This window comes from Muscardinus avellanarius (genome assembly GCF_963383645.1).
Source record: "Muscardinus avellanarius genome assembly, chromosome: 14".
NCBI classification, from domain to species: domain Eukaryota; kingdom Metazoa; phylum Chordata; class Mammalia; order Rodentia; family Gliridae; genus Muscardinus; species Muscardinus avellanarius.
The window spans coordinates 63,286,313-63,303,609 of NC_137800.1; the positions used below are offsets into that span (position 1 = coordinate 63,286,313).

At 47.9% G+C, this 17,297-nt stretch overlaps 1 protein-coding gene across 1 annotated transcript; it reads left to right on the forward strand.

Moving 5' to 3' along the window:
* Positions 1–8,427: 8,427 nt before the first annotated feature.
* PPP1R3G (protein phosphatase 1 regulatory subunit 3G) lies at positions 8,428–9,435 on the forward strand (the record flags this gene model as incomplete). The annotated part of the gene is made up of 1 exon (XM_080710269.1): positions 8,428–9,435. The coding sequence occupies one exon, from the start codon at positions 8,428–8,430 to the stop codon at positions 9,433–9,435; it is 1,008 nt and encodes a 335-aa protein (XP_080566395.1).
* Positions 9,436–17,297: the final 7,862 nt, after the last annotated feature.

Sequence of the window (17,297 nt, forward strand, 5' to 3'; positions counted from 1 at the left end):
TGTGCCACTGTGCCCAGCTGTTTTCTTATTATTTATTGTGCTGAGCTTCTCTAGTAGCTCCTTTTATGGCCGCACCTGACTGATCACCTAAAAGCACACAGAATGAGCTAGGCGTTGTGGCACACGCTTGGATGCCAGTACTTGAGAGGCTGAGACAGGAGGATCGCAGTTTCGCAGCCAGCCTCAGCAACTTAGTGAGGCCTTTCACAAGTTAATGAGACCCTGTTTCAAAATTAAAAAGAATAGCCGGGCATGGTGGCGCACGCTTGTAATCCCAGCATTTGGGAGGCTGAGACAGGAGGATTGCAGTTTGTGACCAGCCTCCAGCTATATAGTGAGGCCTTTTGCAACTCAGTGAGACCCTGTTTCAAAATAAAAAGAATAAAAAATAGGCCTACAGGGATAGCTCGGAGGTAGAATGTCCCTGGGTTTCATCCCCAGTACTGCATAAATAAATAAATAAACAAATAAATAAATAGGGCTGAGAGAGAATGACCCCAGTTTCAATTTCAGTACCAAGAAAGAAAGAAAAATAAGAACATAGAATAAAATGGCATTTAAATCTAGTGGGGAAGCTGGGTGTGGTAGTGCATGACAAAAATCTCTGTAATCCCAGTACTTGGAAGGCTGAGATAGGAGGATCACAGGTTGAGTTCAGTCTTAGCTACTTAGTGAGAAACTGTTTTGAAATAAAAGAATAAAAAAATAGACCTTGGGTATAGCTCGGAGATACAATGCCTCTGGGTTCAATCCTCAATACCACAAAATAAATAGTTAAATAAAATACTTAAAATTTTAAGTATTTTACAAATACTTTGACATATCTGTACATAGATTATAAATTATATGTATTGTATATATTTTATACATTACAACCAAGTTCTCAAGATCCTCACTACTTAGGTCAAACTCTTTATATACCTGGTTGATACACAGAATTAAAAAGCCGGGGCCACTTATGGACAAGGTCAGAGTGGAACCTGCAGTTCTCCAGGTCTGGGTTGTTTCAAGACCTTTGTCATTAGTCACACTGACTTGTGCACACACAGGGAAATCCATGTTCCCTGCCAGTTTGCAGGAGCAGAGCAGGTTGTGAAACATCTGATATAATAGGCCTGTGGTCTGGCTTGGCGGCTACAAAGCTTGTTGTGTCATCTGACCAAGTTTGTCCAGATTTTCTTTCTACTCCGTTCTAATTGTTCACCCTGGGAGACCTAATCGGAAGAACAACTGACCCATCTCAGGCGGCACAAGGGTGGCCTGTGACCCAGCTGGCACAATTACATGTGGTGATTTGGCAAATGTGCGTGCTAGAGCTACTTTTGACTTCCGGAAGGGGTTGAGGGTGTCCCCTATGGACTCAGGCCATGGCATTTGATATGATACTATTGCCTAGAAAGAGTGCGGCCTGATTTCTGGTTTTTATTTGTTTGTTTGTTTGATTTGGACTGGGATTGAACCTAAGACAGTCTACCTACAAGATATATCCCAGCCCTTTAATTAATTAATTAATTAATTTTATTTTTGATGGTACTGGGGATGGAACCCAGGGGCCTTCTACCTCCGGGCTACACTCCCAGACCTATTTTATATTTTTTTATTTGGAAACAGGGTCTCTTAAGCCAGCGGAGGCTTGCTTCAAACCTGTACGATCCTCCTGTCTCAGCCTCCCAAGTGCGGGGATTACAAGCGTGTGCCACCACGCCCAGCTTCAGCCCTTTAATTTAAAAAAAAATTTTTTTAAACAGAGTCTTGCTAAGTTGCTGAAGCTGGCTTTGAACCTGCAATCCTCCTGTCTCAGCCTCCCAAGTACCAGGATTACAGGTATGATCCAGCATGCTCGGACTTCCAGTTCTGTTTTCAATGCAAAGCGAAGGTTTCTTTTCAATGAAAACTGTGCTGATTGACGTTTCCCAGGCCAGGCCTCAGATCTAGCGATCAGATCGTTGAAGCTCCAGCCTTTTCCTATGCAAATAGAAGGGACAAGCTGTCCCCAGGTGGGTCTGGCTCAACATGCAAACTCAGGAAGAGAAAAGATGTTATTTTGTTGTAGTGGTGGTGGTAGTGGTGGTACTGTGGATCAAACCCAAGGACATTCGTTCTCTGAGCTATTTTATTTTCCCAAGTCCTATTTTGCTTTTCATTTGAAAGAAGGTCTCATTAAGGCCCGCGGGCGGCTTTGAATCTGCGATCCTCTTGTCTCAGCCTCCCAAGTATTGGAATTATAGGTGTGTGTCACTATATCAGGCTTGTTGTGATATTGTAGTGATATTGTGAGCTCCTTTTATTGTAATGAGGTCATTTACACTGGGGCCCATGCATAGCCTCAATATGACCTGTTAACCTGAAAGAGCAAGTGATTATAAGACTGGAACTTGTGCCGGGCGTGGTGGCGCACGCTTGTAATCCCCGCACTTGGGAGGCAGAGACAGGAGGATCGCGCAGGTTCGAAGTCAGCCGCGCGCGCTGGCTTAGGAGACTCTGTTTCCAAATAAAAAAATGTAAAAATAGGTCTGGGAGTGTGGCCCGGAGGTAGAAGGGCTTCCAGGAACCCTAGTACCACCAAAAAAAATTAAAATTAAAATAAAATAAAATAAAATAAATAAATAAGACTGGAACTTTCAGCCAGGAATGATGGCGCACACTTGCAATCCCAGCATTTGGGGGGCTGACACAGGAGGATTACAGGATTAGTGAGGCCCCTTGCAACTCAGTGAGACACTGTTTCAAAATAAAGAATAAAAAATAGGGCTGGGGGTGTACTTTGGAAGGTAGAATGCCCCTGGGTTCTATCCCTAGTACTGGGGGGAAAAAAAAGATTGGGACTTTCATCCCACCCCCTGATTTCCAGGAAGGAGACAGAGCTGGAAGTTGAGTTCCTCATCTCTTGAACACCAACGTTTGCAGATCTCTCTGGTTGGAGAACAGGCAAAGTTCCTGCAAGAGTCATGCTCCTGGAGGAGCCTCAGAAGGTCCACACCCATTTTTGTACTATGGTTTTTATTTTTGTGGTGCTGGAGATTGAACAAAAGGGCATTCTGCCTCTGAGCTACACCCTGAGCCCCATTTTTTTTTTTAAATTGAAAACAAATGTTGCTAAGTTGCTGACAACCTAAATTAGGTTGCTGAGGCTGGCTTTGGACCTGCAATCCTCCTGTCTCAGCCTCCCAAGTACTGGGATGACAGCATGAGCCACCACATTGGCTATCCCTGTACTTTGATGTGGGTCTCTTTCACAGGACTGTTCTTTAGTTGTATGTTTTAGAACAAATTGGCAAACTTGAATACAGTATTTTCCTGAGTTCTGTGAGTTGTTTTAGTAAGTTATCACACCTGAGGGGTGAGAAGCCCCAAATTTGCAGTTGGCCAGGTAGAAATGTGGGTTGCTTTATTTGCATCTGACATGGAAAGTGGAGAGAGACTTGTGGGTCTTTAATTTGTGGAATCTGACAGGAACTCCAGTAGATAATATCGGAATTGAATTGATGGACACTCATTTGCAGAATCAAAGAACTGACGATGTTAGGCAAACATGATGTGGTAACAGAGGCCTGTCTCGGGAGGGAATTCTGTCCGTGCCCTCTTTCAATTCTTTCTGGTGGGCCTACACCCAAAGACTGCTACTGTCTCTACCCAAGAGTTCACATCCCAATCCCAAGGGCTCCTCCCCTTTGCCTAACCCCACACGGGTCCACAGTAGGCCATGTTGGTTTTCCCTTCCTAAAAATTCTCAAATCTATCTATCCATCTCACCATCTCTCAACCTTGGCATGACCACCCTTCACAACAGTGATTTCAATAGCTTCCTCTCAGGTTCACCCACATCGTCTCTGCCGGCAGCAATCTACTCTTCATTTTGGATCCAGACTGATATTTCCAAAACTTAGATCTGATCCTTAAGACCTCTGATTCTGCCAGGCATGGTGGCGCACACTTGTAATCCTCTGCTTGGGAGGCAGAGACCGGAGGATCGCGCAGATTCGAAGCCAGCCGCGCTGGCTTAAGAGACCCTGTCTCAAAAAAAAAAAAAAAAAAAAAAAAAGACCTCTGATTCTACAGCCTTCAATGGCGTCTCCCTGCTCAAAGATGAGCGGCTGGCCCTCTCTGCCCAGGGCAGCATTAGCTGACTCTGCCTTGCTATCTGCCGTGGGTGCGTGGGCTTTCTTTCAGTTCTTCCCCTTCTTGTGGTCTCCAATATGGAGCCTTTATGTTCTTCTCGCCACTTCCATCTGTCAGCTCTCAAGAGCCCACCTTCTTAGCATTTGCCAGAGGGGCTGAGTTCGTATTAATGTTGGTATTTTCCAGTATAGCGCTAACTCCATGAACGAAGACCTCTGACTTTTCCACCAGAGAAAAGAAGACGGGCTGGGTCTGAGGCACTTGTAATTGCACCCCTGAGTTGGATGCATTAAATTCTGTGTTCTAGGTACCTCACTTTCCTCCCCTAGTCCTGGCCCTGGAGTGGGATGGACATGTTCCCAATTGTGGTGGTAGTTCAGAGGGTCATCCCAACCTCAAAAATGTCTTCGAAGTCCTATTTTATTTTTCACTAGTTTGTGAATTTTATATTTAACTTCATAATACATCAGTATTTATTTATTTACTTTTTGGTTCTGGGGCTTGAACCCAAGAACATTCTACGCCAAGCTACAGCCCCAGCCTATTTTCTATTTTTATTTTGAAACATGGTATCATTAAGTTGCTAAGGGTCTTGCTAAATTGCTGAGGGTAGCCTTGAGCTTGTGATCCTCCTGTGTCAGCCTCCCAAGTACTGGGATTACAGACATGTACCACCACATCCGCCTTCAATGTTTATTTAAATGTAAAAACAATGCCTTTTTATTTTTTTGGTGGTACTGGGTTCCTGGAAACCCTTCTACCTCTGGGATACACTCCCAGGCCTATTTTTTATACTTTTTTAAAATTTGGAAACAGGGTCTCTTAAGGCTTCGAACCTGCGCAATCCTCCTGTCTCCGTCTCCCAAGCGCGGGGATTACAAGCGTGCGCCATCACGCCCGGCCAATGTCTTCTTTAAAAATTTTTGAAGTTGTTTCAGGAAGACACACTGGGTATATCTGGAACTTTTTGTAAACTCTTTGCAGAAGTTGGGAAGTTGGGATACAATACAATTATGGAGTTCCATTCTGGGTACATAATGACCAGCAAGAACCCAGAAGGGCCCTTCCTCAGGACACCATCCCCAGCTCAGGCTTATTAGCAATGGTAAATTCCCTTTAACTGCAGGATTCAGATCCCAACATAACCAAGCCAGAGAGAGCAAGGTCTGGGCCAATGAAAAATCTTTCTAGGTTTTTTTTCTTTTTTTTGGTACTGTGGATGGAACCCAGGGGCATTCTACCTCCAAGCTACACCCCAACACTCTTTTTATTCTTTATTTTGAAACAGGGTCTCACTGAGTTGCACAGGGCCTCACAAAGTAGCTGAGGCTGTCCATGAATCATGATCCTGTCTCAGCCTCCCAAATACTGGGATTACAAGCATGTGCCACTACGCCTGGCTTTTTCTAGGTCTTTACACTCAATATGCAGAATAGGATAATGTGATTCCTACTTTATTTATTTTCTTTGGTGGTACTGGGGGGTGGAACCCAGAGGCTTTCTACCTCCAGACTATATTTCCAGACCTATTTTTTTTTTCTTTTGGTGGTACTGGGGTTCCTGGAAGCTCTTCTACCTTGGGGCTACATTCCCAGACCTATTTTATACTTTTTATTTGGAAACAGGGTCTCTTAAGCCAGTGTGGCTGGCTTCAAACCTGCGTGATCCTACTGTCTCCGCCTCCCAAGCGCAGGGATTACAAGCGTGCGCTACCACGCCTGGCTCCCCCAGACCTATTTTTAAAAATATTTTATTTGGAAACAGTCTCACTAAGTTGCTGAGAGCCTCACTAAGTAGCTGAGGCTGGCTTCGAACCTGTGCGATCCTCCTGTCTCAGCCTCCCAAGCGCGGGGATTACAAGCATGTGCCACCAGACCTGGCTTACAATTCCTATTTCACAGGGTCATTCTGAAGATAAGATCACACAGGAAGAACCCTTACCACTGATGGGGTACCCAGCAGATGCTCAATAAATACTAGGCACCAGAATGACCCTTCCCTCCCTTTGTGGTCTGGATCTGGGATGTTGGGAAGTGATTGGATCATGAGGGCTTAATCGAATGGATTAATGCACGCATGCTGAGTGGATTACTGAGAGGTAGAACCTGGCTGGAGGATGCAGGTCACTGGTGGAGTGAGTGTCTTGAGTTTATCTTCTCCCAGCCCCTTCCTCCCCTTCACTCTGGGCTGAAGCTCTCCTCTGTATAGACCTTCCACCACGGTGTCCTGCCTCACCTGCGGCCCAGAGCTGAAACTGCCCCAACTTGGAGCAAGAATAACCTCCACTCACCGTCTCTTTTACCCACCCCCTCTCATCCGCATGCCTAAAACCCTGGCCTTTTAACATTCGGCCTAACCATAACGTATTGCAGTTACACCTCAGTTAAATAACCTGGGTATACTAGCTCTGCTTTTCTACTTTTCTGGATTAGTGCATCAGTGTTTTCCTAATTCCAACTCTGTGTGCGTGTGTTTTGCTGTGGATTAAACCCAGGGGAAGTCTACCTCTAAGCCACAACCCCCCTCAACCTATTTTATTTTATTTTATTTTATTTTATTTTATTTTATTTTATTGGTGGTACTGGGGTTCCTGGAAGCCCTTCTACCTCCGGGCTACACTCCCAGACCTATTTTTTTTTATACTTTTTAAAATTTGGAAACAGGGTCTCCTAAGCCAGCGCGCCTGGCTGGCTTCAAACCTGCGCGATCCTCCTGTCTCTGCCTCCCAAGCGCAGGGATTACAAGTGTGCGCCACCACGCCCGGCAACCTATTTTTTTTATTAAGATACAGGGTTTCACTTAGTTGTTGCAGGCCTTACTAAGTTGCTGAGGTTGGCCTCGAATGTGGGAACTGCCTGTCTCAGCTTCCTAAGTACTGGGAGTACTGGCATGCGCCCCATGCCTAGCCAATGTCAATTTTTTTGGGGGGTGTTACCATAATTGAATCCAGGGGTATTCTGCCTCCGAGCTATACCTCGAACCCTTTTTATTTATTTTTTTTTTTAAAGGATCTTCTATTTGTTCAGGGTCTCTTTAAATTGCTAAAGCTGATCTGGAAATTGAGGTCCTCCAGTTCCAGGCTCCCAAGTACTGAGGTTACAGGTGTGCGGTGGAGAGTCCCCCTCCCGCGCGCTTCAAATACCAACTTTTTGTCATACACATGGGTTAATAATGTGGTTCCCAGAGCCCAGCAGTGGCATCTCTGTGTTAGAAATACTTTCAGGCCGGGCATGGTGGCGCTCGCTTGTAATCCCAGCGCTTGGGAGGGTGAGACAGGTTCGAAGCCAGCCTCAGCTACTAAGTGAGGCTCTCAGGAACTTAGTGAGACCCTGTTTCCAAAAAGTATAAAATAGGTCTGGGAGTATAGCCCGGAGGTAGAAAAGCCCCTGGGTTCCACCCTCAGTACCGCCAAAACAAACAAACAAACAAACAAAAAACTTTCAGACCCACTCCCGGGCTACTGAATCAGCCCTAAAGTGGGGAGCAGATACCTTTCCCAGCAACCCGCCCAGCGATGCTGTTGGGCTCAAGTTTAATCAAGGAAAAGTGGCCCTTAGAACAAAAAACAAAAGGAAAGAAATACCACTTTTGGAAGTCGCGAAATCCCCAGACACCACGAGGCGCTCCGCCGCCGCCCTCTTTCGCCCTTGCCCCCCTGGAGGGGCCTCGGATCCGGGGGCTGCGAGCGCAGTCGGCGGCGAGGAGGGCGAGGGGAGGCGTGCGCGCCGGGGTGCGCCGCGGGCGCCAGCGCCTCCAGGGCCCCCCGGCTTCCTGCGGGCGGGACCGGGCGGCGGGACGTGCTGGCCAGGCGCGCGCGAATGGCCTCCGGCAGCCCCGGCCGCCCTGCGCCCCGCGCCCCGCACATAGGGGGCGCCGCAGCCACTGAAGAACTGGAGCGCGCGGGCCCCTGAAGTCTGGGGAAGGAAAAGATAGACGGAAAGGGATGCATCCTGAGCGTCCAGGCCGCTTTCCAGCTTTCCCCTCCATTGCACACCTGCACCGGCACCGCTGGGCCACGACCCGGCTCAGGAGGCGGAGCCCCAGGCCCACTCCACTTGCTGGCGTCTGGAAGTTGCGCTAAGTTCTCCACCCCGGGGCTCCCGGGGCCGGGGAGCTCGCGGGACTCCTCCAGGTGCTCCGGCCGCTCCCCGCCCCCGGCCCGCCCCGGGCCTCCTCCCACCGCCCCGGCCGCGCGGCTAAAAGCGGGAGGCGCCGAGTGGACCCGCGTGCTCGCCTCCAGCCGGGCTCACGGGCCGCCGGTGCCTAAGGAGATAAGTTTCCGCGGGCGTCCCGGGCCCGGGGGGTGCCATGGAGCCCCCCGGGGCGCAGCGGCCCGGCTCCGAGGCGCCCAGGCGGGGGTCCCTGGAAGACGCCCCGCCCGCGGAGGACCTGCGCGTGGAGGTCCCGAGCCCCGACGCGCAGCCCCGGGGCCTGCGCCCATCACCCAAGGAAGAGGCCGCCGTCCCCGGGCGGGAGGAGCCGCTGGAAGGCCGCCGGCCCCGCGCGCGCTCCCGCTCCGTGCCCGCGGACCCCATCCCGCAGGCGGCCAGGCTCCTGCAGCAGCAGCAGGGCGGCGCGCGAGCCGGGGACGCGCTGCTGCGCCCCGAAGACTGCTGCGCCAAGTGCAAGAAGAGGGTGCAGTTCGCCGACTCGCTGGGGCTGAGCCTGGCCAGCGTGAAGCACTTCAGCGAGGCCGAGGAGCCGCAGGTGCCGCCCGCCGTGCTCTCGCGCCTCCGCAGCTTCCCGATGAGCGCCGAGGACCTGGAGCAGCTCGGGGGGCTGTTGGCCAGGGCCCGGGCGCCCGCGCCCTGCCCGGGGCGGCCTCCCCGGCTCCGGCCCCTGTTCCAGCTCCCCGGGCCCCGCGCGGCGGCCGAGCGCCTGCGGCGGCAGCGCGTGTGCCTGGAGCGCGTGGACTGCTCCGCACCCTCGGGCGCGGTGACGGGCTCTGGCCGGGTGCTCGGCTGCCCCGGGCCGCGGGCCGTGACCGTGCGCTACACCTTTACCGGGTGGCGCACCTTCCTGGACGTGCTCGCCGAGCTGCAGCCCGAGCCGCCCGGGCCGGAGCCTGCAGAGGCGCCGTCCAGGGTCCGCGGACCTGGAAGTGAGGATGCCCAGCTGGAACCCGGCGCGGAGCGCTTCCACTTCTCCTTGCACCTCCCCCCGGGCCTTGAGCCCAAAGAAGGGGAGGATGCAGATGCGGACGACGTCACTGTCCACTTCGCTGTCCGCTACAGCTGCGAGCAGGGCGAATACTGGGACAACAACGCGGGCGCCAACTACACGCTGTGCTACTCGCGCGCCGCGGATCCGCTCTGAGCCGAGCTGTTCCTGGGCCGAGGAGGGCCCGCGCTCAGCTCAGGGAGCCGCTCCCCAGGTCCTGCCAGGATGCGTGGCCGAGCACAGCAGACCTCGTGTGAGCCCAAGGAGGGACCTACTGGACCGTAAGCTCGCAGCCCTGGCCGATCCACGAAGGAGCACAGGGGGCCGGGGTCAGGCTCTGAACCTCTCTGCTCTCGGTTTTGCTTTCTTGGACCTTCCTGGTCGGCCTTCAGAATTCTCAGCCAGGGTCCCAAACCGAAACTTTCTGCAAGGAAGAGGCTCTGGACTCCTGAGAGCGGCTCTGAGATTTTGAATTTTGTTTTTAATTCGAAATGGTTATTTCCACCCTTGCCGCTTGTTGGGGACCTGGAGGAAACGGACAGAGCGCCCTACCACCCTGCGCCAAGGGAACCTGCAAGCCTGGGACCTTCACACCCCGCTGCCTGCTTCTCTGAGAAAATTGGATGGGGGCTGGGTCAGTCTGTGCTTGTCTTTTAACTGGGATCTGGGAAATGTTTTGCCCAGACTTGACGTTTATTTACTTGTGCGATTGTGTACAGATGTCCTTTTAAAAAAAAGTAAAGGTCACTTGCACACCCTTTTATGCTGTACTTTACATTTTAGCTCAGTGTTTTGGGAAGGCCTTGGCAGCTGATGGCACTAACAATCGTTAAACAGTATTTACAAACTTCCCTCTTTCGGTCCTTCCTCTCCGGTGTGGAAGGGCCCAGATTTCCCCACTGAGTAAAATAAATGTTCTTCAGAATGTTTTGTAGAACCTGTAATCCCAGTACTTGGGAGGCTGAGACAGGAGAATTTCAGATTGGAGGACAGACTCAGCAAATTAGTGAGACCCTGTTTCAAAATAGAAAAATTAAATAGGGTTGAGGACATAGTTTGGAGGTAGGTAAAATGCTCCTCTCAGTCCCCCATACCAAAATAAAATAAAACTGAAAGTTTTGTAGAAAGCCTTCTATGTCCCACTGTAGTAAGATACTCGGTAGTGGTACAGTACAGTGGGCGTTGGCTGTGAGCTACAAGGACCTGTCAGGCCCACTTTGTGCAGGCAGAACACGTAACAGCCGCCACACTCATGCTGGCCATTAGCAGTCAGAGAGGCTGCTCTTGGAGGCTGGACTCCAAGTGCAGGGGGTGGGGAGGTGGCTTTTTGTTCCTCTCAGAGCCACAGGGAGGAGCGGCCACTGGATGGACGGTGAAGCACTGCCCAGCAAGTGGATGCTGCTCAGAACCAGAGGGCCGCTTGGCGGGCCACCCGAGGCGCAGGGCCAGGCCTGGGTCCGACCACCTTCCTGACCCTCCTCTTGCTGAGGATGCTAGGGCGATGGGAGCCGCAGGTGGGGCATCCCCGACAGGCCCTCCTTCTTTCACTTGGTGATCTCTTCGTTGGCAGTTTACATTTTAAAAAAAAGATGTCCTATTTTCTAGCACAAGTCTAGCTTAATTAGTTTGGAGGGGGGTCTTTAAGAAGGGAGCTTTTCATTGTTGTGCTAAAAAAAAAACAAAAACAAACCAACAACCTGGAGCTTACTACAGACCCTAGGTTGAGTCTGTTTCTGTAGAGCCTGAGATCTAAGAATGGTATTGACCTTTTAGAATAATTGAAAAACTCCAAAAGAAGAACACTACTTTGTGGCACATGACAAGTACATGAAACTTAGTTATTTCTGGGGATACGGCCGCACACATTCACTTATGTTTTCTCTATGGTTGCTGCCACTTCAAAATCTGGTAGATACAACAGTGTGTGAAATATGTACTGTTTGTCCCTGTATAGGAAGCTCCCCAACCCGGCTCTGTATTCTTAAATACTGTGTGCTAAGAATTATAGCTAAAGCGGGAGTTAACCTTTTAGTGAATTTTGCCCCTTGAAATAGATAAACCTAGCTGGGCGTGGTGGCGCACGCTTGTAATCCCCGCGCTTGGGAGGCAGACAGGAGGATCGCGCAGGTTCGAAGTCAGCCCTGTGCTGGTTTAGGAGACCCTGTTTCCAAATAAAAATGTAAAAATAGGTCTGGGAGTGTAGCCCGGTGGTAGAAGGGCTTCCAGGAACCCCAGTACCACCAAAAAAAAAAAGAAATAGATAAACCTCTTTTGGGCAAAGGTAAAACTATTTACACTACTCTTAAAAATCTTGGCTAGAAAAACAATAAGACACCAGAGAAAGCAGATACATCCTGGAGAGAGAACACACCTGCTACCTTTTTTCATCTAAAAAAAAATACTCAGCAAATTTAGTGATGCCCTGTTTCAAAATAAAAAACAGAAAAAGAATGCCCCTGGGTTCAATCCCCAGTACCAAAATAGTAACAACAACAACAAATCAGTGTAACTGAAATACAGAACACCTCAGAATTAGCATCAAACTAAAAAAAAATCTACCAGGTATTTTCTTGCCTTTATTATTTTATTTTTGATTCTGGGGACTAAACCAAGGGTCTTACTCATGTAAGCACATATCTACAGAGCTATACCCTAGCTCGCTTTGCCTTTAAAAATATTTAGCTATAAAATATTTAGTTTGAACTTTGGGTTGGACACTTATTTTGACTATAAGAGAGTTTCCCAAGATAAGTAGTCACTGGAGAATTTTATAGTAACATTGACAGAAAGCCATCAGAAGTTAATGAATTGAGATTGGGCGTGTGGTACATGCTTATAACCCCAGCATTTGGGAGGTAGGGTGGGACAGAAGGATCTCGGTTTGTTGACAGCCTCAGCTACTTAGCGAGGTTCTTTGCAACTCAGTGAGACCCTGTTTCAAAATAAAGAATAAAAATAGGGCTGGGTGTGTAGCTCAGAGGTAGAATCTCCCTCGATTCCATCCCCAACATTGCAAAAAGAGTTGTAATTTATAGTTGAAATACTTTAAAATGTTTTCTTTTAATGAAATAATTAATATTTAATTTATGTATGCTTTATAAAATATTTTATAACAATAAAAGAACCAAGTATTACTGTGACATCATTTTTCCGTAATTAAATACAATAACAATGAAAGCCTTTCGTGTAATGTCCAGTTAGTCTTGCATAGGGTATAACCAACCAACCTACCTTCCGTCCATCCTTCCTTCCTTCCATGGTACTGGGGATCGAACCTAGAGGCATATTACCTCTGAGCTACACCTCCGGCCCTTTTTTTATTTTTTATTTTTTTGAAACAGGATCTCACTAGGTTGCTGAGAGTTTCCCCAAGTAACAGCACCTAAATTGCTGAGGCTGAACTTGAAACTGTGATACTCCTGTCTCAGCCTACCGAGTACTTGAATGATAGGTGTGTGTCACCATGTCTTGTTGTGAGACCCTATTTCAAAAGAAAAGAAAAAAAGTAGGGATGGGGTTGTAGCTCAGCGGTTGAACACCCCTATGTTAAATCTCCAGGACCACACACATAAAAAGAGTTCAGAATTTGGAAAACTATTTTGAGTAGCACATTCTTTCTGCAGATGCTTATAGCCTTTCAAAATAATAGCATTGGCAATGTTTTTAAGTTTATTTAAAAAGTGTCAATTTTTCTGTGTAGATTAATTGCAACCCCCCCCCACACCCAGTATTAGGGATGGAATCTGGGTCCTCATGCATGTTTGGCAAGCACTAGTCCACATCCAGTGAGTTCAGAAGATCTTATACAAGGAGTTTGATGAACTACAATTTGTTCATTTACTATAAAAAAAACCAAAAAGCAGTCTTTGCCATTTGGATAAACTTGTTAGAGCTAAGAGTTTCTGTAACAGTCATCCCCTTCTTTGTTGACAGAAGCGTGAGAGGCCCTGGGGAACTACTGGGAACAGTTATCTGTTGTGTGATAGCAGAAGCTTGGGACTCTAGGGCAAGGGAGAGACCCATTGGACGTGCAATGGCCTCTGAAATAGTCTAAATCTGACTTTCTAGCTGTGCATGGTGGCACTTGTCTGATTCCAGTACTTGGGTGGCTGAGACAGGAGGGTCACAGGTTCGAAGCCAGCTTCAGCAACTTAGCAAGGCTCTCGCAATGTACTAGACCCCGTTACAGGAGTGTAGCTCAGAAGTAGAATGCCCCTGGTTTTGATTCCCAGCACTATAAAAATAAATAAATAAACTTGACTTAGGTATGTTAGCCCAGAGCTGATGTCATTAAGATTGGCTGCCACTGTTGTATCATTTGTAATGTGTGGATTTAGAATGTCCCCCTATCCATCATGGAAACGAGGTAGCAATGTTGACCGTGGAGCTTGGTTGCTAAGAAGGGGTTCCTGGGGAAGTGGCCTTGGTTATTATATACGGTTCTCTCCTCCCCCTGCTTTCTCTCTGTTTTTGGCCTCCACAGTGTGAGAGCAGATACCTGTGTGCACTCTCTCTCCTCTCTCCTTATGCCTCTACAATGAGAGAGCAGATACCTGTGTATCTCTGTATCTCTGTACCTCTCTCTTCTCTCCTCTCCTCTTCTCTTCTCTTCTCTTCTCTTCTCTTCTCTTCTCTTCTCTTCTCTTCTCTTCTCTTCTCTTCTCTTCTCTCCTCTCCTCCCCTCCCCTCCCCTTCCTTCTCCTCCTCCTCCTCCTCCTCCTCCTCCTCCTCCTCCTCCTCCTTCTTCTTTCTCTTTCTCTCTCTCTCTCTCTCTCTCTCTCTCTCTCTCTCTCTCTCTCTCTCTCTCTCTCTCTCTCCCCTTAGGCCTCCACAATGAGAGAGCAGATACCTGTGTGCACTCTCTCCTCTCTCCTTAGGGCCTCCACAATGAGAGAGCAGAGCTTTGCACACTCTGCTTCCTGCTGTCATGCCTGAGCTATGTAAGCCCAGCCTAACGTGGACTGATCTCGAAATCTCCAAAAACTGCACAAATAAACCATCCTTCCTCTAAGTTGTGTGTGGACAGTTGTCTTGGACTATAGCAATATCAGAGAAGCGGGGTCACTACTATATCTAAGTCTGACCGTATGTTTTTTAAGTCTTTGGAAATTGTGAGAGGAAGTTGGAAGGATCAGAATATAGCCAGAAAAGTATATGGTAGAGACTGTTCTCAGCAGATTTTGGAGGGCAAAGAGGATTCCATAGGAAAATGAAATAGAGTCCACATGTGTTACATTTAGGCAAAGAACTTATCAGCATTCTCCCCCTGTACTGAAACTTTGTGTGAGGCTGAATTTAAAGATAATGAGCTGATGAAACTGACGGAGGAAGTCTCAAAACAGTAAATGATTCAAACTGCATTATAGGTATTGATGTCCATGTTTAGCAAATTGCAAACTGAATTTTGAGAGTGGAAAGTAAAGCAGAGAGAATTTATAGAGTTGCATTTTCCCCCCCAGAAAGGCATGTGTAAAATTAGGGCCCAGAGAGATGATGCTGTAGATGAAAGTAGGATGAATGAAAGGAAGGAGGAAGCAGTGGGCATGATGGAGATGGGGCTGGCAATGGCCATCATGGAGGTGGAGCCAGTGGCTGTCCAAATGGAGGTGAGGCCAGCAGTAGCCTGGAGGAAGGTGGGCGCTGTAGCTGTGATTGAAAAGGGTCCAGCAGCGATGACTAGAGGCGTGACTACCTTTCCTGCTCGCAGTAGATCTCAGTGCTCATAAAGCTGGCTTTGCTGGAGAAAAGAGGTATTGGAGTCTTCCCCCTAGATTTCAGAGGCTGGCCTGGAAAAGCCAGGCAATGTATGTGAGGCTCAGAATCCCTGCAAGAAGGCCCAATATGGGGAAATTTGTGAAGTTGTGAAGGTGAAGACAAGATTGCAAGGAAAAGATTTAGAGATGCCAAAAACGTGAAACAATTTTGAGGAAAAGCTGCATGCTATGAGCCACGGAGACATGTAAGAGGAGCAAGTATGTTGCCTGCTGCAATCAACCAGGCTGCAAGAGTGGAGCTGCCAAGGCCCCTTAGAGATCACATCTTACTACCTACCATGTGTCCTATATTCTAGAAGTGGAGCTGCAGGATCAAATGCTTGCCTTACTGAATTTTGATACTTGTTTGGTCCCATTTTTTCTTTTTATGTTCCTATTTCTCCCTTTTGGATTGCAAATATTTACTGTGTGCTGCTGTACATTGGATGTATATAACTTGCCTTTTGTTTTTATAGGAACTCCTAGCCAAGAGTTTCAGAGACTTTGGACTTCTGAGTGATGCTGGAACTGTTAAGACCATGGGAATTCTTGGAGATGGACTAAATGCATTTGGCATTGTAAGGTGGTCATGAGGTCTGTGGGGTCAGAGGTGGAGTGTAATGGTTTGGATTTAGCATGTCCTCCTAGCTCTATTGGAAACAAGACAGCAATGTTGGAAGTGGGGTTTGGTGGCTAAGAAGGGGTTCCTTGGGGACTGTGTAAGGTTGTCTCCTCCCCTTGCTTTCAGTCTCCACAATGTGAAAGCAGAACTTTGAACACACTTTCCACTTCCTTCTGTCATGCCAAGTTCTTAGGCCCAGCATGACATGGACTGACCACTAAACTTCCAAAAATTGCAAGTAAATCTTCCTTAAGTTGTGTGATCAATTGTATTGGGTTATATCAGTGAGAATGTTGACACATCTGAGAATGTTGACATCACTGAAATGTCCAAATAATTTCTTCAGTGTCTGAAAATGTAATTTAGCTAGACTAGGTGGTTAAACCTGGGGGAAGGGAGGGTGTTAAACCTAGGGTCTTATCCAAGCTGGGAAAGTGATTGCCCACTTAGCTACATCCCCATTCCTATTTTATTTTGAGAAAGGGTCTTATTAAGCTGCCAAGAATGTGCTTGAATTTGCCATCTTCCTGCCTCAGCCTTCTGAGTAGCTGGGAATAGAGGTATGCATCTGTACACCAAGAATCATGTATGGAAATTTCTTGGCAGTGTTGCTTGTAATAGGAAAAAGCTAGAAACCATGCAGACTGCAGCCACAGCCAGCAGGTGTTCACACCTTTCTGAGGGGGTGGGTGGAACATTGTGAGGGAGGTATCAATACATGCATCCTATTTCACATCCCCAAGGCATGCGCCCATCCGAGCGATGGCGGGCAGAAACCCTGGTGTCACAATGAATCCTGTTTCTCGCTGAGGGGAATGGCTGATTGCAGCAAGGCATCAGCAGCTGATGCCACTTACCTGGATGACTTCACCCAGTCCTAATTGTTGGATTTTGGTTGGGCCAGGCAATACTGTTTCTCCACTCATGGTTTTGTGTGTGTGTTTTATTTGAAAGAGTCTCATTAAGTTGTTGAGAGTCTTGCTAAGTTGCTGAGGTTGATGCAAAATGCTTGACAAGAGCACCAACTCATGTTGGCAAGGGGAAATGGGGGGCTCTCATGAGATGGGCTAATACCCCATCTCTACCATCAATAAAACACTGCAAAATACAGAAATAAAGAAATATATTAAGGTGTGTGTGTGTGTGTGTGTGTGTGTGTGTGTGTGTGTGTAGACCTGCATTTGGTTCAGGAGGATGTTGATGCCCCTTTCAGGATCAAAGCAATAGTTATTTTTGCTGCATTGTCTTTTTTTTTTTTTTTTTTTTTGTACTGGGGACTGAACCAGGGCACAATACCTCCAAACTATGCCAGCCCTTTTTATTTTGAAACAGTGTCTTGCTAAGTTTCTGATGGTCTCACCGGGTTGCTGAGGCTGGCCTTGAATCGAGGATTTTCCTGTCTCAGCTTCCCAAGTACTGGGATTATAGCAGGTTCTATATAGCCCAGCTTTATCCTCATTTTTTTTTGTGTGTGTGTATTAAGCTCTCATCAGGTCTATCATTTGGAAATGCTGCTTGAATTTTTTCTTTACATCCAATTCATACTGCCACTGCCCTATCAGGTCATAGTCCCCAATCTTCAGCAACCATTTTCCGGCTGGCTCTCTCAACCTCATTGCTCATCTCTTCCCAGTTGCTCTGCA